Below are 24,991 nucleotides of genomic sequence, written 5' to 3' on the forward strand. Positions count from 1 at the left end.
CAATGTGCAAGTTGTCCGCTGACCTACACAAGCACACGCTCATTCATATAATCACAATTCAACATTCTCATTTGCTGGGGAAAACAAGGTCAGGTTTTTAACGGGTCTCTTTTTGGCAGTGCTTTTTAGAATGCTATATACAGCCAGAAAGTTTCTTGGAGTTCACCTAAAGGTGTAAACTCTTGACCCCATGGTAAGGAGTTGTCAGCTTCCTAGACAGCAGCTACCCAAACCTTCCTGACAAAGTCTGGTGTCTAGGCCGGCGGAGAGCGTACTAGGTCGAATGCATCGTGGGACTTGTAGTCCAGATTGCGAAAAAGCTTGGGGCCACCGACGCCACAGGACTACATTTCCCAGCAGCACGCACTAAGCAATACGCGCGGGCAAGTTGCGCGAGCCAGCAGACTTCCGGAGGAGCTGGGGGTGGGGCGGCCGCAGAGGCTGGAGCGAGGCGGCGGGATGCAGCGCCCCGGGCCCTTCAGCACCCTCTACGGGCGGGTCCTGGCCCCACTGCCCGGGCGGGCCGGGGGCGCGGCCTCGGGCGGGGGCGGGAACAGCTGGGGCCTCTCTGGCTCTCATGTGCAGCTGCCGGGGCGTGCACAGTCGGAGACCCAAGGCGACAAGGGAGGTTTGAGCTCCGGCAGCCCGGCCCCTTCCAGGATGTCCAAGGCCGAAGAGGCTAAGAAGCTGGCGAGCCACACAGCGGTGGAGAACCACGTGAAGGTGGGCAGCCGTTGGCGGCGTGATGGCTCCTTGCTGCGCGCCCAGGGCACTGCTAGGGTGCTCTTGACTCCTGATAGGGCGAGGGCTGCGAGAGTGGGGAGAGGGAGAGCCTTGTACCCGAATTCTCGCTGTTCTTCCCAAACCCTGAAAGACCTGTTAGACGTCGAATCAGTGGGTGCCAACCCTTCCCCAAATAGAGCCTTTTCCCCAGAGATTCCTTGTCCGGCTGGAACTGGGTGTACTGTGGAGCCTGACATTACCCTGTTTAGAGTCTGTCAGGCTGTTAACGCGCGTCTTCTAATCAGCCTATTGAAAATGGTGAGCCCCGAGGCTGCTGTTCTTCACTTCTCACTTACCGGGAAGCCAGCGGAGAGCTGTTTTGCAAAGTGTTTTGAAATTTTACTCCAAACAGGCTTTTCAGCTTCCTCTGCTGGGGAACTTGAGTGCGGTCTGTACAAAGAAGCCATCATGTTAAGCCTTACTGTTGACTGGTCCGGCTAGACAGGACATCAGGAGGTGCTGCTCTTTAGGCGGGGTCTAGATACTTATCAGTTACTCAGTAAGGTTGTGTCCCCACTTCTTTGTTAAGTGGCAGGTGTGGTGCTGTGAATGGATTCTTAGTGTAGGTGGATTTGCTGTCCCCTAGCAGGCTAATTGTCTTAATTGTATTACTTCTGTTGCCCTGTGGTGGAGTTTTCTGGTCTTGTTTTCTATTTCTTAGATAATGTTAGCAGAATCCACTTCTCTGTAAAAGGGAGTTCTTTTCCTTTGTGTTGCACAAAGTTACTTCACAAAGATGACATCTTAAGAGCTTTTTCTATTTTCCTGCCAAGAGTGAGGGTGGCCTGAGTGGGTGGGACCCGGTCTGATAACTTCTGGTTTGCTGGTTCTATAGAAGGAATGGCCACCTCATCTTTGTATCAGGCTGGGTTCCAGTGCTCTCCTGGTCTGGTGTAGCTTCTCACTCATCTACTTAGCATAGGGTTTTATACTCGAATTAAGGCGGTGTCGGGGGTATGACTATAAATGTAAAATGTGTAATTTGGCTCTTTGGAATCAGTGCCACAGTTGTAAAACCGAGGCAGTAAAGTGAAATTTCAAAATACTTTTCATGAAATGAGTTAGATTGATAAGCGACATCTATACAGTAGGAAAGCCCATTATCTAAGCTATTCTGTTAATGTTCAGTGGCACCTGTCTCCTTGACCTTTGCCTTATAGTTGTGTACTTGATTAAATTAAAATCTGCGAGCCTTCGCCTCATGTTCTAGCTGCATTCAAAGATGTTACCAAGGATCCTGGGGAGATCTCTGTTGGGTTTTGGGAGCTATCTACTAACTTTGTTGTCCTGTAGGGTTTGAGTTAAAGGACCTTACTACTTTCCGTGTTTCCTTGGCTTCCAGAGGAGACTAGGAGAGGACTTTGCTCTTTCTATTTTGAGGCTCAGGCTGTGTTTGATACCCTCCCCTCCCCTCCCTTCTTACTATGTAGCTGGCCAGGAACTTGATGTGTGGACCATGCTGGCCTTGAAATCGGTCTGCTTCTGTCTCCTGGGTGCTGGGTTTAAAGGTGTGCTTGATCCTTCTGATTCCGACTCTCAAGTGCTGGCATTCTGGGTGTGTGGCACCACACTCGGCTTCCTGACTATGACTCCCAGACACTGCTCTTGCCTAACTTGCTGTGAGCTCTGGGAGGAGAGTTAGCGTTATCTACACATTCAGAGTTGCGTACAGTGAGACCTGCTTGAGCAGTGTTCAGGGAGTTGTGTAGGGTGTGAACACTGATATGGAGGTTGTGGGTGTGGTGGCCCTTTTCCTAGACTCCTGAGTGTGTGCTTTCCAGTGTCTCCAGCCCACTATGACTGTTCCTACTTCAGGGTGGATGGAGAGCTCTGAATTCTCAGGTGAGTCTTTGTCACCGGGTCCAGACCTTCATTAACTCTAAAACCTTGGGTGGTTATGGTGCATGTGTGTGCTGTCCTCATGGTCTGTTGCTTCATCCTTGGCTGCCTGTGGAGCCTGGGCTTTGTTTTGAGATTGTCTTAGCCTGAGGAAACCAGTGGGCAGACAATAGTATTAATATTATTATTAGTGATACCGGTATTTTGGTTTTATTTTTTTGGAGACAGTCTCACTAGGTAGCCCTAGCTGTGCTGGAACTCAACTATATAGAGCAGGCTGACCTCAAACTCACAGTCTGCCTCTGCCTTTCTAGTGCTGAGTTTAAAGATGTGCAGCTTTGGTAGAAGCTTGTTTTACTAATATACTATTCCAAACTCAATACACCAAGAAACTTAACCCACCAAAGCCAACCTCATAGATTCTCGAGATTACCCCATAAGACCTGATGACACACTGTTCAACATTGTCCATTAGAGGGGCAGTTTGCTAGCAGCCTTTGGCCACTTCTAGTTGGCTTTGGCTAGGGCACTGACTCCTGGGTTTGTCATTTTATATCAAGGTGGCAGGATCTGGCAGGCCCCTGCAATTCGTCTTCTAGAATAGAGTCTGTCTGGTGTACTAAGTTCGACTGTGTACTGCTAGACTGCCGGGAGCAACATGAGCTAATGAAGAATCTGGTAATCAGGTTCTCAGCCGTAGGTCAAATGTGAAGGTCGGGTTAACCTAGGTTTACTTAGGATTTAAGAAATGGAGATGTTCACCATTATTTGGATACTTTGCATCTTGAGATATTTAGCCAGCTTAAATGCCTTGTTAGCTTCCTTTGCTTGTACTAATTCCCTTGCATTTTGAGTTTGTGGGGGCAGCTGATGATTTTATCAGGTGCCCTGCCTCTTGAGGGCATCCTGGCAGGTGGAGTCTATAATATTGGCAGTGAGCTGGGCATGGTGGCGCACGCTTTAGTCCCAGCACTTGGAGGCAAAGGCAGGCGTATCTTTGTTAATTTGAGGCCAACCTGGTTACAAAGGGAGTCCAGGACAGTCAGGGCTACACCGAGAAACCCTGTCTCGAAAAACAACAAACAACAACGACAACAACAAAAGACTGGCTGTGGTGGGTTAAACCTCTTGGTGTATTTGATGAGTTTGGAACAATATGTTAATCTTGACTTCTGCCAGATTAAAAACACAGAAATTGCTGGGCATGGGGGATTCTACCAGATTAAAAACACAGATATTGCTGGGTGTGGTGGCTTCTGCCAGAGTAAAAAGGCATATATTGGTAGGCGTGGTGGCATGCCTTTAGTACCAGCATTCTGTAGCAGAGGCAGGTGGATCTCTGTGAGTTCTAACAGGGTAAGCAGGCAAGAACACAGGCTTGTTCCTGACTGAGGTTGGGTTGGCCAAGGATGACTGCCCCAAGTTCTTGGGTTTAGGTGCCTGGGACTTTCTAAACCTTAAGTGAGGATTGCCTTGCACAGTAGAATTTTTCTCTGCCCCTTGTTAAAAAACTCACAGCTTGTACAGTGTTATCATTAACAGTGCTTTTACCTTGACTTGAACTTCTATATACAATAATCTTGAAAAGAGCCCCCAGCCCCTCCAATAGGCCCACAGAAAATGATGGATAAAGTCTGATGTAGGTAGGAGGGGCCCAACTAGGAACATTTTTAGTGTGTTAATTGAATGTGTGATTGCCATTAGGACTTGATTTGTTTTTCTAAATTTTGTGTACTTGTTGATCACTCTTTCTGTCTTTTAGTTTTAGATACAGTCTAATTTTGAGAAGGACCAAATGAGGTATGGGGTTGTGGGACCCAAGAGCTGTGGGCCTGCCCCTGCACATTACTGTGTCTTTTGTACTGAGGGGATGAGACAGTTCCTCCTATGAGGAATTTTTACAATGGCGTTTCTCTTACAAAGTGATTGCTAATAGTTGTCTCACATCAAGAAATTTGAGATACAAGCGTGGTGGCTGTGGTGGTGAACACCCTTAATCCCAGCACTCAGGTGGCAGAGGCAGGTGGATCTCTGTGAGTTTGAAGCCAGTCTGGTCTACAGAGTGAGCTCCAGGACAGGACAGCCACAGTTACACAGAGAAACCCTGCCTTGAAAAAATAACCCCCTAATATGTATATTGAGATACAGTGCTTTTTCAGGAATCCAACTTCTTGAAATTTTGTTTGTTTTTGTTTTTCGAGACAGGGTTTCTTTGTGTAGCCCTAGCTGTCTTGAACCAGCTTTGTGGACCAGGCTGGCCTCCAACTCACAGCAATCTGCCTACTTCTGCCTCCCAAGTACTGGGATTAAAGGTGTGTACCACCACTGCCTGGCTGTCAATGTAAATGTATGTAAATGAAATGAATTTTTAAGGACTAGAATTTACTGTATAACAACCATAGGACAATAACTAGTTGCATCTTATGGAACACAGTGAATTGAATTTTATGGATAAGATTTTCTAATAGTTTCTTTTTTTCTTTCTTTCGTTTTAGTTTTTTTTTGTTTTGTTTTTTGTTTTTTTTTGAGACAGTGTTTCTCTGTGTAATAGCCTAGGCTGTCCTGGAACTCCTTTGTAGATCAGGCTGGCCTCAAACAGCCTGCCTCTGCCCTGAGTGCTGGGATTAAAGGCATGTTCCACCATGCCCAGCTTGCTAACAGTTTTTTATGGCTTGAAGTCTGTTCAGAGTCATCAAATTGTATATGCTCTTGTAGGACAGGAAGGTGCTAGAATTTTGTTGAAGGAACCTTTTAATCTTTAAGACTTCAAGGTCTTCAATTTTTTTTTTTCTTGCAGTGTTGCTCAAGTGGGCTGGCGGGTCTCTAGGTCATAGGGTGGTTGTGAAATCGGCTTTATGTTAAGATATGCAAGTCCTCTTGTTTTTGCTTCTTGGTAGAAAGAACGCAAGTGTGGGCCCTTTAGGCCCGTGTTTCTCAACCTTCCGAGGGCTGCAATCCTTTACTTCAGTTCCTCATGCTGTGGTGACCTCCAACCATAAAACTGTTTTCATTGCTACTTCATAACTATGACTGTCCTACTATTATGGATCATAATGCAAATATCTGATATGCAGAGTATCTGATATTTGACCCCTGTGAAAGGGTCATTTGACCCCCAACGGGTGGAGACCCTCAAGTTGAGAACTGGTGCTGTAGGCAGTGTTCAGTGTCAACGTGACTACACTGTGTCGGCTGTGCCATAGCCTGAAGGAGAATGTTCCGGGAAGTTGCTTAGGAACCATGCTTCACATTGGCTTTGAGAGTTAGTGTCTCTGCTCTCTTTTCTTTGTGGTCCTACCCTCTGGTCCTAGGTCTCTTTTCTTGTACGGCAGGGTTAGTGTTGTGACACATGCATGTTTCTTGTCTTTTGTACTTGGGGAGGCAGAGCAGATACTTAAGAGAGACTGCTTCTTCCTAAGGACCCACAAGGTGACTAATAGCAGGAGAAAAGCCTGGCATCTGCTTCCATCTGAATCTGCATTCGCTTTGAAGTAAACACTTGCTTAAGACTGCACATGAGGATGTTGATCATTCAAGGAGTGTTGGTCTAAGAACCAGTGCTGTCTGGCTCACACCGCCTCAAGGTTGGAGGTAATGGAGCAACTGTCACAGCTCTTACAGTGTGCTCTTCTAGACCCTCAAAGGGACCTGGAAGTCTCCATTCATTCTCTAAACCTGAGTTTCAGAGGGACATTGCTGTGGGATGAAGTCACCCTCAAGTAGGAGCAGTCATTTCATGGTTGTTTCCTCCACCAATAAGGATGTCTTTGAAGCACTTTGTAGAATCTTAACTGTGACAGTGATCAAACAGACCAGAGTTTGACCAGGTTTATTTACTCCCCTCCCCTCTCTCCTCCTCCCTCCTGTAGTTAAAATCAAAGCTCATGGCTGAAGTCCCTGCTTTGTGTCTTCTCGATGTAGCTCCATTGAGTACAGGCCTTTCCTGCTTTTTCACTGTTACAGCTATATTCCTAACATGTTAGTCCTCAGTGTCAGACCTTCTGCCCAGATTCTGGCTCTGCATATGAAGACTTCCTACGCTTCCATTCTCTTTCCATGCAATGTGGGGCCCCGTGGTGTTAGCTGGATAGAAGGAAGGTCAATGTCTGAAGTCACTCCCACCCAGTGTGTGCATTGTGTTGGGGGGATGGGAGGCCTGGACCGTCACAGCTCTGCGAGGAGGCCTCCCCAACAGAGACGATGCAGCACCCAGGGAAGTGTTGCCCATAAACCCTGAGGAACTGAGGAGCCTTGGAGACGGAGTCCCGCTCCTTCTCCAGCCGATGCAGCTCCCAGGGAAGGTGTTCTGTGCGTTGTGTACTGTGTGTGTGGTGTGGCGTGTGTTCTGGTGGAAGAGTTTTCACAACTCTGAGAGCTGTGAGTTTCCCAGGCTCCTGTGCCTTGTGATACCCTTCGGACACCGTCCCACCTCAGGGTTGGGCTGCCTTCCTAGCTCTTGGTGTACTGGAAGGCAGCAGGCCATACCACCCATCCAGCGCACACAACACCCCCCCCCCCTTCTTTTTCTGACTTTGACAGAGTTTGGGATGGTAGGCATGATGTATCCCTGATATTTCTTGAGTTACTGATGTGAAGATGATGGTAGTCCCTTGCTTTTTTTTTTAAAGACAGAGTTAAAGATCACCCTGGCTGTCCTGGAACTCACACTGTAGACCAGGCTGGCCTCAAACTCAGAGCTCTGCCTGCCTCTGACTCTCAAGCGCTGGGATTAAAGGCGTGCCTTGCCTTCTAAGAGTTGACTTGTGTGAAGAGGCAGCCAGAAAGCCCAGCTTTCTATGTTTACCCAGGCGCTGTCCCCTCCCCCACTCCGCCACCCCTCATTCTTTCTTCCTTTCTCATTTCCTCCCTTAGGTTGGCAGGAATCTTAGTCACTGTTATTTGCAGGCTATTTCTGTGAGGCCAGTTCAGTTAATGTGGAGATGATGTATGGTATAAATACTTGAGCCGGTTATTCCTATGGGGTGTGTGTAGGGAGGAATGGTGAAATGGGGATAGTGTTAATGTCAGAAAGAGGAGGGCTCTGTCTGCTGGAGAGACAGCAGGATAAAGTACAGCTTTGAGCTGAGGTTCAGTGGCTATACATCTGTAAAGTAGACCCAAGTGCCTGTTGTGCACCGGTGCTAGTGAACTGCTGTTTGTGATGTACAAGTGTAGACCAAGGAAGTAAAGTACTGTAGTGATGACGTTTGTTTTTCCATCCCTCTTTATGGCAGAATAACCAAGTGCTGGGAATTGGAAGTGGTTCTACAATTGTCCATGCTGTACAGCGAATAGGTAAGTTCTTAGACTGTACTGGATGTTTCTTGTGTGTTCATGGGGGTAGGAGGTGGAGGAAGGGGAGGGAGTGGGCACAGGGTTGGTGTTTGTCTTAGTTCCCACTCAGCCTTGCGGAGCTGGGAAGAGCAGGCAGTTGCTCTGAGGCTAGAGTGCTGTTCTTAGGAAAGAGGAATTCTTGGCCCTCTTACCTGACTTGGGGAGCCCATGCCCATGTTTACTGTGAATAGCTAAAGGGGAAGAACTGATTAGAGGAGGCTCCAGCAGGGCTTCTGTGTGTGTCTGGGGTTTCCTCTGAAGCCTGTGTGTTTCTTAGACAAACAAATTGAGGTCACAGTGTCCCGTCCATGACCCTGGCAAGGATGAGGCTCTTGCAGTTGGTGGCTGGTTTTTGTAGGTACTGACTTCACTTTGATTTGGTCCTGTTTGTGCTTAGGAAAGGCTCAGGCCCTATCAGCTTCCATGGCTGCTCAACAGGTTCTGCTGCCCTATTCTCTGTTGGTAAAAACAAAGCCCGGGAGAGGCTTGCCCAAATGCCCATTTTTGGCAGGAAGTGGTTGTATTACAGGGTGATGGCTGATGGGAGTCCATATCTACCTTAACCCTGTGTATGGAGTTTTAGGGCACAGGAATTACTGTGGGTTCACAGGAGTGACATCCAAACCTTCTGAGAGACAGACTTAAAAAGACTTGACATTTTAAGAAGACAACACCCCCCCTCCCACCACCCTGGTTTCTCTGTATAACCACTCTGGCTGTCCTGGAACTCATTTTGTAGAACTAGGATGGGCTTGAACTCACAGAGATCCTCCTGCCTCTGCCTCCCTGAGTGCTTGGATCAAAGGTGTGTGCCACCACACCTGGCTGACAGCTTTTTAAGACTCACTAAGATTAAGATTTTCTGAAAGTTTAAAATAAATAACAAATTTAAAATTAACAGGTATCTCTCTCAAACTTTAACCATTCTCTGGGGCCTATAAGATCCTTATATTTCTTATTAAATGGAAAGTAAAGTTCTGATGTTTTCCTGGAAAGGCAGTTCAGGATTATAGCTAAAATTGAAAGTAGGCTGCCAAAAGGGCAGTGGAGATCCATACCTTTAAACCCAGACCTGGGGAAGTTGAGGCAAATAGAGGCAGGTAGATCTCTGAGTTCAAGGCCAGCCTGGTCTAAGAGTTCCAAGACAGCTAGGGCCAGAGCCAGGCGTGGTGGCGTATGCTTTTAATCCCAGCACTCAGGAGGCAGAGGTAGGAGGATCTCTGTGAGTTCGAGGCTAGCCTGGTCTACAAAGAGTTCCAGGACAGCCATGAATATTACACAGAGAAACCCTGTTTTGGAAAAGCCAAAGGAAAAAACCAAGGGGGGAAAAAGACAGCTAGGGCCACACAGAGAAACCCTGTCTTGAGTCTCTAGGTGTACCCCCAAACTGCCCCCCTCAAAAAAAGAAAAAAAAAAAAAGGAAGAAAAAGAAAAAGGGAAGAAAGACCATCAAGAACCATATTCCAGCCACTGGTAAGCTGTGTGACTACCAAGGTAATTTACTTCTCAGTGACTCATTTTCCTCATGTTTAAAGAAGGGGTGATAGTCATAACTTATCTCTTGGGGTATCAGGATTAGAAAGGTTGATGTATGTACATTTGTCAGCAAATTGCAGACACAGCAGCAGTACCACTGAAATGGCTTTTTCCATGGCCATTACTTGCCTCCCCAGGCCCTGTGAAGTGAGGTCACTGGGTTTTCCAGCAAATATGGGAGTGCTGAGGCAGTTGTCAGTGGGAGTTAGGCCTTTCCCCTCTGGTTGGATTTGAGAAAAATCAAGCATGGGGAGTGAAACACTACTAATATGACTCTTCTCCACAGCTGAAAGGGTAAAGCAAGAGAACCTGGAACTCATCTGCATCCCCACATCCTTCCAGGTACGTCAGGTCCTGTGTCCCCATCTGTGTCCTAGCAGCTGCTGCTAGGTCTTTTGGGTTCCTGAGAATGTGTTGTCACCAGGATGTTTTCTGCAAGTATCCAGGTCAGGAGAGGAGCTGACCAAGCATTGCTATATAATGTGTTTTGAGACAGGATCTTACTGTGTAGCCTTGGCTGACATGGAACTTGTTATGTAGAACATGTTGGCCTTGAACTCATAGAGATCTTCCTGTCTCTGCCTCCTGAGTGCTGAGGTTAAAGGCATATTCCACCATGCCAGCTGGAGGTATAATTTTGTGCTCATTTACTTCAATAGTATTTGCTCTTGAGTCAGGAACTGTGGAGTATACAGAGATGACTGCATGGTCTTTAGTCTCAAGGATTATTATCCTGGTAGTGAATGAAGCTAAAAGTAACAGACTGAGAACCAAGGGGATATGGTTCTCTGTTTTCATCTGACTTTACTCTCTACCCAAAATTTTGGTTATATGGATTATAATCTTAACAAAGATTTACCAACTAACATCCACATATAACTGAATGCAAACCATATTTGTCTTTTTGGATCTGGGTTACCTTATTCAAGATATTTTTTCCTGTTATTTTTATTTTTTAAGTTTTTACTTTTTTGGGGGCGGAAGGTTACAAGGCAGGAAGAACATGGATGGACTGGAAAGGGATTGTGATTGGGATGCATGATGTGAAGCTCCCAGATAATCTATAAAAATGTTATGTGGGAGAAGAAGAAATCAATAAAATACATTATGCCAGAAACTATATTAACAGGACGATTTTTTCCTAGCTTCATTTATTTACTTATGAATTTCACTTTTTTTAAACAGCTGAGTGATACTCCTTTGTGCAAATATACCATATTTTCTCTTTCTTTCTTTTCTTTCTTTCTTTTCTTTGTTTTTTTGTTTTTTGAGACAGGATTTCTCTGTGTAGCCTTGGCTGTCCTGGACTTACGTTTAAGACTAGGCTGGCCTGGAACTAGGCTGCCGCTGCCTCCCTGAGTGCTGGGATTAAAGATGTGCTCCACCACAGCCTGGCTTTTTTTTTTAATCCCTTCATCTGTTGGTCCCTTCATCCACTTCCTGGCTATTGTAAATAGAGCAGTAATGAACATGGTTGAACACGTGTTTGGTGGTAGGATGAAGCATCCTTCGGATGTATGCCCATCAGTGATATAGCCAGGTCTTGAGGTTGATCAATTCCCATCTTTCTGAGGAACTGCCACACTGATTTCCTCAGTGGCTGTCAGGTTTGCATTCCCACCAGCAATGGAAGAGTGTTCCCTTTGCTCCAGATCCTCACCAACATGAGCTCTCACTTGTGTCATTGACTATAGCCATTTTGACAGTTGTTAAATGAGATCTCAGAGTTGTTTTGATTTGTATTTCCCTGATGACTGAGGGTGTTGAACATTTCTTTAAGTATTTCTCAGCCATTTGTGTTTCCTCCTTTGAGAATATTCTGTTTAGATTTCTATCCCATTTTAAAATCAGGTATTTGTTTTTTTGATGTCTAGTTTTTTAAGTTTTTAAAAGAAATATTTTAGATACTAGTCCTCTATTGGATGTGCAGGTACTGAAAATCTTACTGCATTCAGTTGGCTGCTGCTTTGTCTGAATGGTGTCCTTTGTCATACAGAAGAAGCTTTTCAGTTTCATGACACCCCATTTGTTTATTTATCTTAAATATTATTTATTTAATGTATGACTGCTCTATCTGCATGTGTGCCTGCGTACTAGAAGACAATATCAGATTCTAGTGTAGATAGTTGTGAGCCACCATGTGGTTGCTGGGAATTGGACTCAGGACGTCTGGAGGAGCAGACAGTGCTCTTACCCACTGAGAAATCTCTCTAGCCTGAGGCCCCATTTATAAATTGTTGATCTTAGTGCCTGTGCTAATTGTATTCTGTTCAGGAAGTCCTTTCCTGTGCCACTGAGTTCAAGACTATTCCCCACTTTCTCTACATCAGATTCAGTCCGTTGAGGTCTTTGATCTATTTGGAGTTTTGTGCAGGGTGATAAGTATGGATCTATTTGGATTCTTCTACATGTAGCCATCTAGCTTGACCAGCACCATTTGTTGAAGACGCTGTCTTTTTTTCCAGTGTGTATTTCAGACTTCATCAAAAAGCAGGTGTCCATAGGTGTATGGACTTATGTCTGGGTTTTTAGTCAAATGCCATTGATCAACATGTGTGTTTTTATGTCAAAACCATACTTTTTTTTTATTACTATAGCTCTGTAGTTCAGTTTGAGATCAGAGATTGTGATATCATCTCTGGTATCTCTCCATATCTATTCAACATAGTACTTGAAGTCTAGAATAACAACAATGGAAGGAGATTAAAAAAGATACAAATTGGAAAAGAAGTCAAAGTACCTTTATTTGCAGAGGATGATAGTATACATATGTGACCTGAAAATTCCACCAGGAAACTCCTACAGCTGATAAACACTTTCAGCAAAGTAGCAGAATACAATAATAAATAAATCTATCTATCTGTCTATCTATCTATCTATCTATCTATCTATCTATCTATCTATGCATATACCCCATATATAAAATAGTATCTTATATACAAATGACAGATGGAGTGAGAAAGAAATCAAGGAAGCAACACCTTTCACAATAGCCTCACATAATAGAAAATCTTGGGGGGTAATTCTAATCAAGCAAGTGAAATACTTATATGATAAAAACTTACAAGTCTTTGAATATAGAAATTGAAGACAGGTTTTGTCTTGTTCCTGGTTTTATTGGAATGAGTCTCTTCTCATTTAAGTTGATGTTGACTATGGGTTTGTAATTGCCTTTTATTATGTTGAGGTGTGTTCCTTGTATCTCTAATCTCTCTGGGAGTTTTATCATGAAGGGGTGTTGGATTTTTCAAAGACCTTTTGTGCATTGAATGAGATAATCATGTTTTTGTTTTTCATTCTGCTACATGAGGGATTGCATTTATTGTTTTGTGTATATTGACCCATCCCTGTATCTCTGGGATGAAGCCTAGTTGATCAAGGTGGATGATCTTTATGATATGTTTTTGGATTTGGTTTGCAAGTAATTTAATGAGAATGTTTACATCTATATTTATATGGGGAATTGATCTGAATTATCATTGTTGGTTCTTTATGTGGTTTGGGTGTTAGGGTGGCCTTGTAAAATGAATTGGGCAATGTCCCTGTGTTTCTACTTTGTTGAATAATCTATTGATGTTAATTCTCCTTTGAAAGAGTGGTAGAATTCTGCTCTAAAATAATCTGGCCCTGGGTTGTTCCTCCTCTTCCCTCTCTTGGGAGACTTTTTAAATTATTTTTTTTAAAACTTTTAATTTATTCTTCGTGCATTTCACGTTATGCACCCCAGTCCCACTCATCTCTTCATCCCTTTGTAGCCACCTTTTGCCCTTACAACCTCCTCCCAAAAGCAAAAAAATTAACAAAAACAAAGCATAGAAAACATCTCATCGTGGAAGCTGTGGTGTGTCTCAGTCTGTCCCATGGTATACGCTTTTGTCCACACATCTTCACTTGTTGATTGCAACAAGTTTTTGGTCTGGTTGGAGGCTTCTGGCTTCTGGCTTCTGCTACATCATCAATGCTCGATGCTCACGCTGCCTCCTCCTGGTTATCCTGTTACTACATGAGTTATAGAGGTCCTGCGGCTGGACTGGCCCCTTCACACACCCCAGCAGTTCATGGATGAGGTAGATTTTGTGGATGGGCCAACTCAAAGCTCTGGATCTGGGCCTAGGTGGAACTGAGTTGGTCAGCCCACCAGCTTTCCCGCATCAGCATCACCAGGTCAAGCTCTCCAGCACTGCCCCAGCTAGTTCACCTAGTGTCGCAGCCAACAAAGATCAGGATCAGCTCTCCCACCTGCATGCCCTTGCAGCTGGCTCACTCACATCCACACCACCAGAGCCAGCTCCACTGTGCTGCCCAGTAAAGTTGCGGGGCCCACTCTCCCAAGTGCTGCAGCCGGTGAGGGGCTGGCTCAGCTTTCTTGCTCTTACACCATTGGGGCCAGCTCACCAATGTCCTTGCCATCAGGTCAGCTTCCGCTGTGTTGCCCAAGTGAGGTACAGGGCCTGCTCTCCCCAGTGCTGCAGCTGGTGAGGGGCAGGGCCAGCTTTGCTTGGGAGACTTAATTACTGTTTCTATCTCACTAGGGCATATAGGTCTGTTTAAATTGCTTTCATATTCTATTGGTGAGGCTTACTTTTGAGGTTACTGTTTAAGTTCATACTTTTTTTCAGTTTTCTCTCAGTTTGAGCTTTTTTGTATTGATTCTACTTCTATTTTCATGTCTTGAACTGTTTTCATTCGTGTGTCTTTAAGGTCACTCACCATACTCACTTATGATAGCCATCTTGAAGCCCTTGTCGTGTGCTTCATCAACATTGTGTTTCTCAGGGCCTGCTGTAGTGGAGCTGCTGGGCTCTAGTGGAGACATACTGTCCTGGCCGTTGGATTGGGTTTTTACTCTGGTGCCATCTGGGTTTTGGAGGGTTGTAGTTCTAGTGTTGATACCTGGTATTGTCTTTGTTGGGTAAGTTTTTTGTTCCTTAATCCCTGTTGCCCCCTCCGGATCTTAGGAGTGTGCGCTGGCTGGTAGGGAGTTGGCTTGCTTCTGAGTCTTTGCCAGGTGTGGGATCCTAGGCAGAGCGTGTTTTTAGGTATTGGGAGCTGACACATAGGAATGGGGAGGGGGAGTGCAGAGGGCAGAAAATCCTCTATCTAAGGTAAGTACTGGGGAAGCCAGGAATTTAAAGTTAAACACTCAGGCTTATTTCTTCAAAGGAAGAAGATACTTACGTATTCTCCCGGGATGCTGGGAAAGAATGTAGTTTACAACCTGGCCATACTTGGCTGTATGTAGAGTCAGCTTTACCCGTATCCCTCAGAATTTTGTTTCATTTATCCAAGACCCATTCCCTCAAATCTTAAGTATTGCTTAGGCTATAAAACCCATTCTTGGGCTGAAGAGATGGCTCAGTGGTTAAGAGCTCTGTCTGCTCTTCAAAAGATCCTGTTAGGGACAGTAGGCCATATGGCTAGTGTTCAGCCATCTTGTCAGAGCCTGCACCTTTAAGCTTCTGTTTCTCCAGCAGTCTATCATTTACCAGAAACCAGCTGACCCTGTCCTGGTTTGGCAGTTAGACTAAAGATAAGATTAAGATGGAGCCACCCTGTTGTGGTTTATTGTGGGGGACGGTCATTCCAAGACCCCCGAGCTCATAGTAAGAGCTACTCCTTTCTGGCTATAAACTAGCTTTTTCAGTAAGAATACTGGTAAAATCAGATTAAAGGCCAGCTGCCTGTGAGCAGCAGTTCTGGGAACTTGTTCCTGACTAACCAGATCTTTTACAACTCTCTCTCTCTCTCTGGAATTTCTCCCCTTTCTGTGGTTATAACAGCCATAAAGGTAGACACCTGCTGGAGCATTTCACAGATAGGTATGCATAGCAACCCTCGTTTATGCAAATACTCATGCCTCCGTGCCTATAAATGATCATAATGAGTGAGTTAACCCAGAAGCAGAAAGACTCAAATGGTATATACTCACTTATATCTGGACACTAGCCCAAGGGGCATGTCCCATGAACGTATTCACTCACCAGGAAAGTGGGTCAGAGAGTTGGACATCCTATTGGGTCTCTAGGCGAGAGAAGAATGGGAGAATGGGGAAATAGAAGGATCCAGAGGGTCCTAGAAACCTATAAGAAGAACAATATGATGGACAGACAGATCTGGGCCCAGGGGTCCTGCTCAAACTAAGGCACCAGCCAAGGACAATACGTGCAGTAAACTTCAAACCCCTACCCAGATCTAGCCGATGGATAGGACATTCTTCACAGTTGAGTGGAGAGTGGGGTCTGACTTTTACACAAACTCTGGTGCCCCATATTTAACCACGTTCCCTGGATGGGGAGGCCTGGTGGCACTCAGAGGAAGGATAGCAGGCTACCAAGAAGAGACTTGATACCCTATGAGTATATACAGAGGGAGGAGGTCCCCCTCAGTCACAGTCTTAGAGGAGGGGAGTAAGGGGAAAATGGGAGGGAGGGAGGAATGGGAGGATACAAGGAATGGAATAACAATTGAGATGTAATATGAATAAATTAATAAAATATAAAAAAAAACCCTGTGAAAATTTTCAATAAAGGGGGCTTGATCAGAATCCAGGCTTGCCCTCATTTCTTCGTGTCTCCTGTCCCCCCACTTGTCTACCTCCTCCACAGGTACCTGTTAAAGACCCCGCGGTCCGAAACAAGGTCCCGAGGTCAATTTATGACAACCACATGGTGGCTCCCATCTATACTGGGGTCTGATGACCTCTTCTGGTGTGTAGGTGTACATGCAGATAGAGCACTTATACATAAAATAAATGCATAAATCTTTAAGAAAACCCCATTCTTATGAGTGATGCCACATGTGCTTTACAACAGCTTCATTCTTACCTCAGCCTGATGGTGTCCCTGCTGGCCATAAAGCCTGCAGCTCCCCACCCACAGTGTAGAGGGGTGAGGAGGGCGCTAAGAGGTCCACAGGGGGAGGAAAGCTGTGTGTCCCAAAAGGATCCAGCATGGTGCTCAGGGAAAGAGTGCTTTGTGCGTTGGCGGGTGAGACAAAGGTCTGAGGTGAAGAAAGAAGCTATAGGAGAGGATCTGAATTCCCCTGGGAATCCACTTTTCCATTCTTGAAGGTTCTGCCTCAGGCTCTCTGATCCTGTGTTTTGTGGATTTGGATCTGATTTTTAGCTCTCCTGCTCCCGCCTATGCTGGGGCATGCTAGGGTCTTTGGAGACAGCTCAGGCTAAGCTTGAATTGGCTTTGTATCTCAGCCTCCCAAATGTATTGCTAGAAGTTTTAGGGGTACCCTAGCATTGTTTCCCAACCAGGGAGGGGCAGTTTTTAGCTCACTTCTGGAACTGTCTCCCCTGTGTGCTGCACAGTTCCAGTGCCTGGAATGAAATAGCAGTCAGCATTGCTCTGTAAGAGGCTAGATCTCCCACCCGGTTGGGAAATGAGAGAATCTAGGTCAGTTGTTAGGGTTTGACACATCAAAAGAATTCTCTAGACCCTCAACACATTTTCAGAGTAAATGATTGTGGTGGCTTTTTCCTGCTCTCCCCAGGCCAGGCAGCTTATCTTGCAGTATGGCTTAACCCTCAGTGACCTGGATCAACACCCACAGGTAAGAGACAGAGAGAGGGGAGGGGAGGGGAGGAGAGGAAAGGGGTGGGGAGGGGTGGGGGGAGAGAGATTGGTTGAGATTGAGATTGATTCATGTTTGTTCTGAGACTTTTGAGTATTAATTCTGACCAAACTCATAAGCAAATAGGTGGTTAGCTTCCCTGAGATTTAACTTCCAAGGCCCAGTACAGGCACAGTAAAGGGGTGTGGACAGCCCCAGGGCTGGTCCACGGTTTCTTGAGATTCTCTTGTCATAAGTGAGCCAGCCTTTGGCGTTCACAGCTAAGTGGTGGAAAAAGTCATATCTGAGGCAGCCGTGGCCATTTGAAAACGAATTAGAGTAAATATTTGTGGAGAATGCTGTTAAATTCCAGGATACTATGCAGAAGAGACTGAAGCTGTGGAGTGAACAGCATCCCGTGTCACTCCAGGCACACCTGAGCTGTCATTAGGCGTGGGCTAAGTTTAATCTTGGCAGTGGGTACTGTAGTTATCCCAGTGGATGGATGTGGGAGGGCATGTTATTTACTTAAGTGGCAGAAGCAGTGATGTGTGCACTAAGGCTCTAGAGCACTGTGAAGGAAAGAGGCGTGGTTTGTATTTAGCTGCCCAAGCTCCATGGCCATGCCAAGAGAGGATCTTTGGAGGGGAAGGTAGTAGCTATGGGTATGTGAGCACATGTGGCTGTTACCTAGACTTTCGGGGGTGATTTGAGCGTAGTGGAATGGGCCTGGAGTAGGAATTTCACAGGGTCTAACAGCCCATGACATGGAGTACATGGTGAAACCTTGGGAAAGGCCTCTTGGGGGATTTCTCTGGGAAGAAGTAGTTTCTAATTTAAGATTGTATTGAATGTTTATCACCGTTAGAGATGTCCTCATATAATCTTCTTGCCCATTTGAAATTTGCTTGTATCTGTCCATGTTGGCTCCACCTTTGGAATCAGTTTTACACTACCATTTTCATCATTGATCTTTCCCCTCCCCTTGGAACTTAGAGCTTCAGTCCTGCTGTATATCTGCTTATGGTCCTTGGAGGGCTCCAAACTGTGGTCTCTTATAAGTTTTCCCCTTAACTGCCACCCAGAGCCAGCATTTTAACTTCTTTGGGAATGATAGTGCCTATGTTGGGAATGCATGATGACAATTCTGCTTTGCCTGTGAAGAGCAAATGCGGGTAAGAGCTGGACAGTGTATGCATGCCTCAGGCCCTCCGCTCTCTTCCCTTGTGACCCCACAAAGCACTTTACTCTCTTGGGGCCTTAGCCTTTTGAGTGGTTGAGTGGAAATACTGGTCCTAGTTAGGAGGCTGCTGAGAACCGGGTGAGCTGTTACTGCGTGGTGTGGTTTGGCACAGCATCTCTTTCCTCCCTCCAGATTGACCTTGCCATCGATGGTGCTGATGAAGTAGATGCTGAGCTCAATCTCATCAAGGGTGGTGGGTGAGTGTTGTGGGGACTCTGCTGCTAAAGAGACTCTGTCAGCTGATCCTTAGCAAAGCAAAATGGAGTACAGGGTAAACAACTGTTCCTGACACGCACGAGTTTTTCTTTACAATGTATCTATAAGCACAATGATACCATGTGCCTTTGAGCTAGCCTGGCATCTCTGATCATTAGTGTCTATGTGCTGACAGGGTATAGCCTTTTCAGTGAGATGGTTTATCTTGCTGGGTTCTGGGTAGATAGCCCATTCTTGGGTTAGACTGTCAGGCTTCTGTGTTAAAGCTGTGAAGTTTGTAATCACTTTGGGGTGCTCCTTTATTTGGAAACATTTATTAAACTAACACAGTGTTGATGTTTCTTTATGTGTTATATAATCCTCCTTGCAGGTATAAAGTGATTTAGTCAGGGAGCCATAGCAATAGCACAGATGACTCAGTAGCCCAGGCTTTGTGCTGTCACATAGTCCACAGGGCAGGCGGTGTTCCAAACTGGTAGTCTTTTCAGGACATGTTCAGAGATAACTCCCTAATACAGTGCTTCTTAGATGGCTCTTGGAGGGATGTGCTTGGCCTGAATAGAACCACTGTCTACTTTTTGGGTTTTACCAGAAACAGGCTAATGTTTCTAGAAAGTACCATGATAGGATTGAGGATGGCTCTTTAAAAATGTTTTTTTTTAAAACATTTGCAGCTGCTTTGTCCCACTGATTATTGTTTTTGAGATTTATTTATTTAATATGTATGCAATGTTCTGCCTGCATGCCAGAAGGGGCTACCAGGTCTCATTATAGATGGTTGTGAGCCACCATGTGGTTGCTGGGAATTGAACTCAGGACCTTTGAAAGAGCAGCCAGTGCTCTTAACCTCTGAGCCAGCTCTCCAGCCCCTAAAAATGGTTTTTAAGTGTCAGGCTTGAGCACAGTTGGGGCTCCTGTATCTGATTTTAGTTCCCAAATTAAGATTATCTCACTTTAATGTCGACTTCCTTATTTCTCCATCAGAGGCTGCCTGACCCAGGAGAAGATTGTGGCTGGTTATGCCAGTCGCTTCATTGTGATCGCCGATTTCAGGTACTGCTCCAGGGTCCTGTGCTTCAGCTGAGAAGGTATATGGCTTCTCAAGTCTTGTCCCTGTGTAAGAGGAGGAGTACAGGAAGGATGCCACGCTTGCCGGTTATCACAGCACTCTGGCATGGAGCTGGGACTTCATGTTTGGGAGTGGGGAGGGAACAGTGTCACTCGTTGGCAGTGATCATCCGCATGTGTTACTCATTAGGTTTTCACAGGGAGCCTCAGGAAACAGGGCAAGCCCTGTCCACAGGCAGTGACTCAGCACGTCCTGCTTCCTCTCAGGTCAGGCTTTGCCACACGTGACTGTGTTGTGCTCAGTCTCTGGCCAGGCCGATTTTCTTTCAAGGAGCTTGAGGGAGGAGGCACTGTTGCTGAGTATGTTGGGAGAGATACCTGCATTTGTATTTACTCAGGAAATACTGTAGCTGCCAGGACCACCTAGGCTAGTCAGCAAGCCACTGGAGCAAATTTTCATTTTTGCCACATCATTCAAGTTTCTCTTCCGTGTAGAGCAGCCCACGTTCCTGAAGCCCTGGTGTGTCCCTGCTCACCTTCCCTCCAGTTGTCTACTTAGCCCCTAGCCCGAATTTGGTTTTATATATTGAACTTACTTAATTTAATTGACTTTCTTTCCAGGAAAGATTCAAAGAACCTTGGCGATCGGTGGCACAAGGGGATTCCTATTGAGGTCATCCCAATGGCCTATGTCCCTGTGAGCCGAGCTGTGACCCAGAAGTTCGGGGGCGAGGTGGAACTTCGAATGGCTGTCAATAAGGCAGTAAGTGGCCAGGGAGGTTTCTGAGCACCCTGTCTCAGTGTGCTGCTGTCCTCCTTTTCATGGCAGCCTTTGGGGTGTGTGTGTTTGTGTGTATGTGTCTATGTCCGTATGTACCTGTGTGTGTCTTGTGCTCCCTAATGATTCCCTCATAGAAGGGGGCATTGTTCTCTCCTGACATTCCAGGGGATGCTCGAAGTGTGGACTGCCCAGGGAACATTGTCTATGCACTGTATTTTGGGAAGCTGTGTGGGGCAGACATTTTTTCTCTTTTTGAGGCTTTCAGTGCAAGAATGCAACTCTCATCTGAGAGAGGATAAGAGGTAGTTTACTCTAGAGCCAAATAGCAATGACTATGGCCTGGGAACACAGATGTGTGTTGGCTCTGTTTCTTAACAATTAAACTTTATTATACAACCCAACTAGCTTACACAAGAAAGAAAAAAGGTTAAAGGGAAAAAAGAGTGAACCTTCCGGTATCCGTTCCACGGGACGGGTCCCTAGGTGTCTCTGGCCTGTGTGCTGGTCCAGCCTGTTCGCTGATCCACGTGGAGTCCCCAGGTCTGCTTCCTGAATTTCAGGCTCAGGATGGCTCCACTCAGTCTGTCACAAGGTATTCCTGGGGTGCCCAAGGGTAAAGCCCGCCAAGATTGCTTCCACCTGTGACAAAGCTTAGTCTTTCCCACAGATGTAGGTTCTTCCACATTCTGCATTCCAGTAAGATAACAATTTTAATTTGTACAGAGACAAACAGAGGCCACAAATGACACTTTTCAAATACACTGGAAACACCAGATAGTCAGGTCACAGAAAAATGGGGAAATCTTAGCTCTAGGCCTTAGTGCTATCTGGTAGCATTCCAACAACCCCCTGCCCCCGCCCATACAGGGTTTCCTTGTGTAGCCTTAGCTGTCCTGGGACTAGCTTTGTGGACCAGGCTAGCTCCCCTGGGATTAAAGGCATGCCTCACCACTGCTCAGCTCTGGTAGCATTTCTGTCTTAGCCCTTTGGTTGGTGGGAGCTACTCTATGTCTACATTTCAAAGAGTGTAGATGGCCCAAGACAATCTGCCCCTAGATGAGTAACAGTATAAACTCCACAGCCCTTGACATTTGTCAGTCAGCATTGGTCGGGTGGGTGGCCTGGGTCTCTTGTCCTGCGGCTTGGTCCAGGCACTGCTTGCCTCCAGATGAGAATGGATGAACCTTGGGATCAAAGGTCCCAAGGGTCTGTTTCTTGCTCAGGGGTGGCTAGACAGCTTAAGGGTGAGGCCTGTAGGATAGGTTCCCAGTGTCACCAGGGGTCAGCACTGAGCTAGCAGTGGTGAAGCGGCTGCCAAGGCAGTTCTGCCAAAGCTGCCTTGACTGCCTTAACTGGCAGTCAAGCCCCAGGCATTCAGTGGTGGTTCACCTCAGAATAAATGGAGTCTCAGAGGAGCATATGAGCAAGAGACAGCAGAAGAGTGCCCCAACATGGCAGCCAGCCTTTATTTATAATCCTTGGATATTGGGGAGGGGTGAGAGGGTGAATGTATCTGATTTGCTAGGGTTAAGGGTGCCAGGGCACTTAATCTACATACAGTGGTACAGTGTCTCATTTACAGTATGAGGCCCCATCGCAAGAAGGAGAAAACAGCCCTTAATTATCCTGCGTGTGAGGGGATGACTTCTAGGTACAACTACAGGTCATTTACTGGAGGCTAGGATCTCCTCAGCATAGGGTGGGGGACTTCTAGGAATTCCTGTGTTTCTTGAAGAAGTTCCTTATCAGGAAAGGGTTGGGCCTGTAATCTTCCTGGTATGCTCTGTGACATTTCTCACAAAATCAGGGTTTACCAGATCAGGTGGAGTGAGAGTCCTGCTGAGAAAAACGAGTCCACCAACATGGACTGAGCTCAGAAATGGCTACCTGGAGAAGTCACACTTCAGCCTTATCCAGCAGAGTTCCACAGACATTCCCATTGGTTAATCCTCCTGCAGAAGGCTGAAGGAGGATATTGATCTTTCCAGGAACTTTCTGCATGGGGCACCCCTCACCCCCAGCCTCTTTTTTTCTAGTCTTAGGAATTGGGCTCAAGGCTCTGGAAATGCTAGGCAAGCAGTCTACCACTGAGCTCTGCCCCCTGCGCTCTCCTTCTGTCTGAATGAACCAGGAAGTAGACACATGAGGAGAACACATAATGCTCCAGTGGAGGTGTTTCTCTCAGTTTCTAACTGGGTTGCAGAGAACATTTTTCTTTCCTTTCCTTTTTTTTTTTCCCCTCTCTTCCCTCCCTCCCTCCCACCCTCCCTTCCTTTCTTTTGAGCATCACAAAAGTTTATTTAGCAAAAAGTTGCATATGAAAATGTACATGGCCCAGTTCTATGTCACAATCAAACAGGCCCTATGGCTGGGCATGTGGGTGCCTCTGCTGAACAGACATTATTTAGACTTTTTCCAAGGCGTCTACCGTGATGATGGCTGTTTGCTCATATGGCCACTGCACCATCCCGATGTTGTTCTGTTGCCCACTAGTTGCCATCGCCACACAAGATTCAGGAAGGGATCAAGGCCCCGCAGTGTTCCTTGTACTGTCTGCCACCATTTAACTTCACCGACAACTTCTTGTCCATACATTTCTTCAGCAGTGCTGCAGGGTGGGCCTTGCTCAGCGGGCTTGGCACCAGACTTTTTCTTTTGTATTTAAACAAACAACCAAAAGTAGTGATCTCAAACTGAAGTGTATGTACCTACTAGAAAAAATTGGGAGATAGAGAAAGTAAAGGACCATAACTGTATCCTGACATACTTTCTTGACTTCCTTTAAAAAAGAAGCTGTGGTAACTGATTATACAGTGGCTTCACGGAGGCCGCAGCCTCCTTCCCTTGAATTTTTGTTTGTTTGAAGAGAGGGTCTTTTGTAGTCCATACTACCTTCCTTAACTTGCTATGTAGCTGAGGTTGACCTTGAACTTCTGATCCTTCTGTCTCTACCCACCGAGTGCTGCGATTATAGATATAAGTACCACACCTGCTTTACCGTTGCATATTTTTCACCAGGCTCACTCCGGGTGGCAGAGGAGTCTTGCCTGTGCTCTGCCACCGTTGCTCTTACTAAATAGTCTGATTTTCTTTGTCCAGTGATGTTGAGGAATTCTGGATTCATAGCTAAAACTTTTCATTCTCTGACCTATTTGACCTCGGATTGTCTGTCTGCCCCATCCTTTCAATGAGACTTGCCGTGGGGAGGGTATGATGTGTGAAGTTACATTATTACTGGTGGTGCTTGTGCTAAGCGTTGAGATGTGCTGATACTGGTAGTCAGTTGTCTTGGAGGTTTTCACTCTGCCAAGTTGAAAACGTTACTTCATTGAGCCCTTCCTGTTTGCATCTCTGTTCTCCCCTTTGCCACTTGAGAAACAGTAAGTTTCTTAATTCTGTACCTGTGTGGCGTTAAGACTTAATCCAATCCAAGTATCTAGGACCCTAAAGTGCCTGCTCACTACTGTTTTACGGCACCACTTTCTGGGAAGCACAGAGCAGGGGACATCTGTCTGGTTAACGCCTTTACTTTCCTTTGCCTACCTGTGTTTTCATCCTTGGTCACTGTGGAAAATTATCTTCTAGGGGCCTGTGGTGACAGATAATGGGAACTTTATTCTGGACTGGAAGTTTGACCGGGTACACAAATGGAGCGAAGTGAACACAGCTATCAAAATGACTCCGGGTAAGCTGAGTGGTATCCACTGGACACAGTCACCATAACTATCCCGTCTTCTGGATGGACATGTGCTTTGTAGGACGTAGTTGGGAAGAACTCACTTTATATCATGTCTGATGATTTTAATGTAGTTACCTCCCTTCCCCTGGCTTTGTAACAGTCCTTATGTGTATGTATTTCATAGTCTGTTTGGATTGGGATGGCATTGGAGCTGATGGACAGTCAGAGGGTGCTTGCTTTGAAGTAAGGTCACCATCCCTGGGAGAGACCACCCTTCACATTCTCCCGGAGCTTGACTGCAGCTTCTTTGATGTTATAGGGGAAAGTTTACCCCTATTCACTGGTCACATGTCACAGGCAAGAGGTTACACCTGTGTAGTTCATGGAACTGAGCTGATGTAAACCTGTAGTAGGCTACAGATACTGAAAGGCTGATTCTGCTGGAGAAATAGCAAAAGTCTAGTTCACAGAGATTGCTTTCTTTGTAAGGTGTGGGGCAGTTTCTTAGAAGAGATGTTGATCGTAAGTATATTACCATGGCATCTTCTAGACACTGCTTAGCATTTTAAAAAGTTTCACTGGATTTCCACTTGGATGAGTTAAGTTACTTGGGACAGCTCAGGTTCAGAGCTAAGCTAAGTGGTTTACTTAACAACTATAGCATCAAGGTGTGAGCTCTAGATTGTCTGCCTCTTGACCTTGGCCCTTCAAGATCTGGGTAATTTTTATGTGTCTCTGTATGTGCATTTACATGCAGGTGCCCATAGAGACCCCAAGAGGGCATCTGACCTAGAGCTGGAGTTACATCTGGTGGTGAGCCTTCTAGCAGGGGTGCTCAGAACTGAAGTTGGGTCTCTACAAGAGCAGTGTGCTCTCTTACGCACTGAGCCATCTCTCCAGACCCCAGACCCTGAACTTGAGTGCTCACATGCTCGAGTGCCATGCTGAAGTA

At 45.9% G+C, this 24,991-nt stretch overlaps 1 protein-coding gene across 1 annotated transcript in view; it reads left to right on the forward strand.

Annotated features, from left to right (window-relative positions):
• Positions 1-418: 418 nt before the first annotated feature.
• The window catches only part of RPIA (ribose 5-phosphate isomerase A), a 29,769-nt gene continuing 5,196 nt past the window's right edge, over positions 419-24,991 (forward strand). The window contains exons 1-8 of the mRNA XM_084764989.1: positions 419-723; positions 7,857-7,917; positions 9,779-9,834; positions 16,993-17,052; positions 18,428-18,492; positions 19,496-19,564; positions 20,201-20,342; positions 23,946-24,045. Coding sequence (XP_084621115.1) covers positions 460-723; positions 7,857-7,917; positions 9,779-9,834; positions 16,993-17,052; positions 18,428-18,492; positions 19,496-19,564; positions 20,201-20,342; positions 23,946-24,045 — 817 coding nt within the window. The 5' untranslated portion in view covers positions 419-459. The remainder of the gene's footprint in view (positions 724-7,856; positions 7,918-9,778; positions 9,835-16,992; positions 17,053-18,427; positions 18,493-19,495; positions 19,565-20,200; positions 20,343-23,945; positions 24,046-24,991) is intronic.

This window comes from Acomys minous, assembly GCF_964271855.1.
Source record: "Acomys minous genome assembly, chromosome: 17".
Taxonomy (NCBI): domain Eukaryota; kingdom Metazoa; phylum Chordata; class Mammalia; order Rodentia; family Muridae; genus Acomys; species Acomys minous.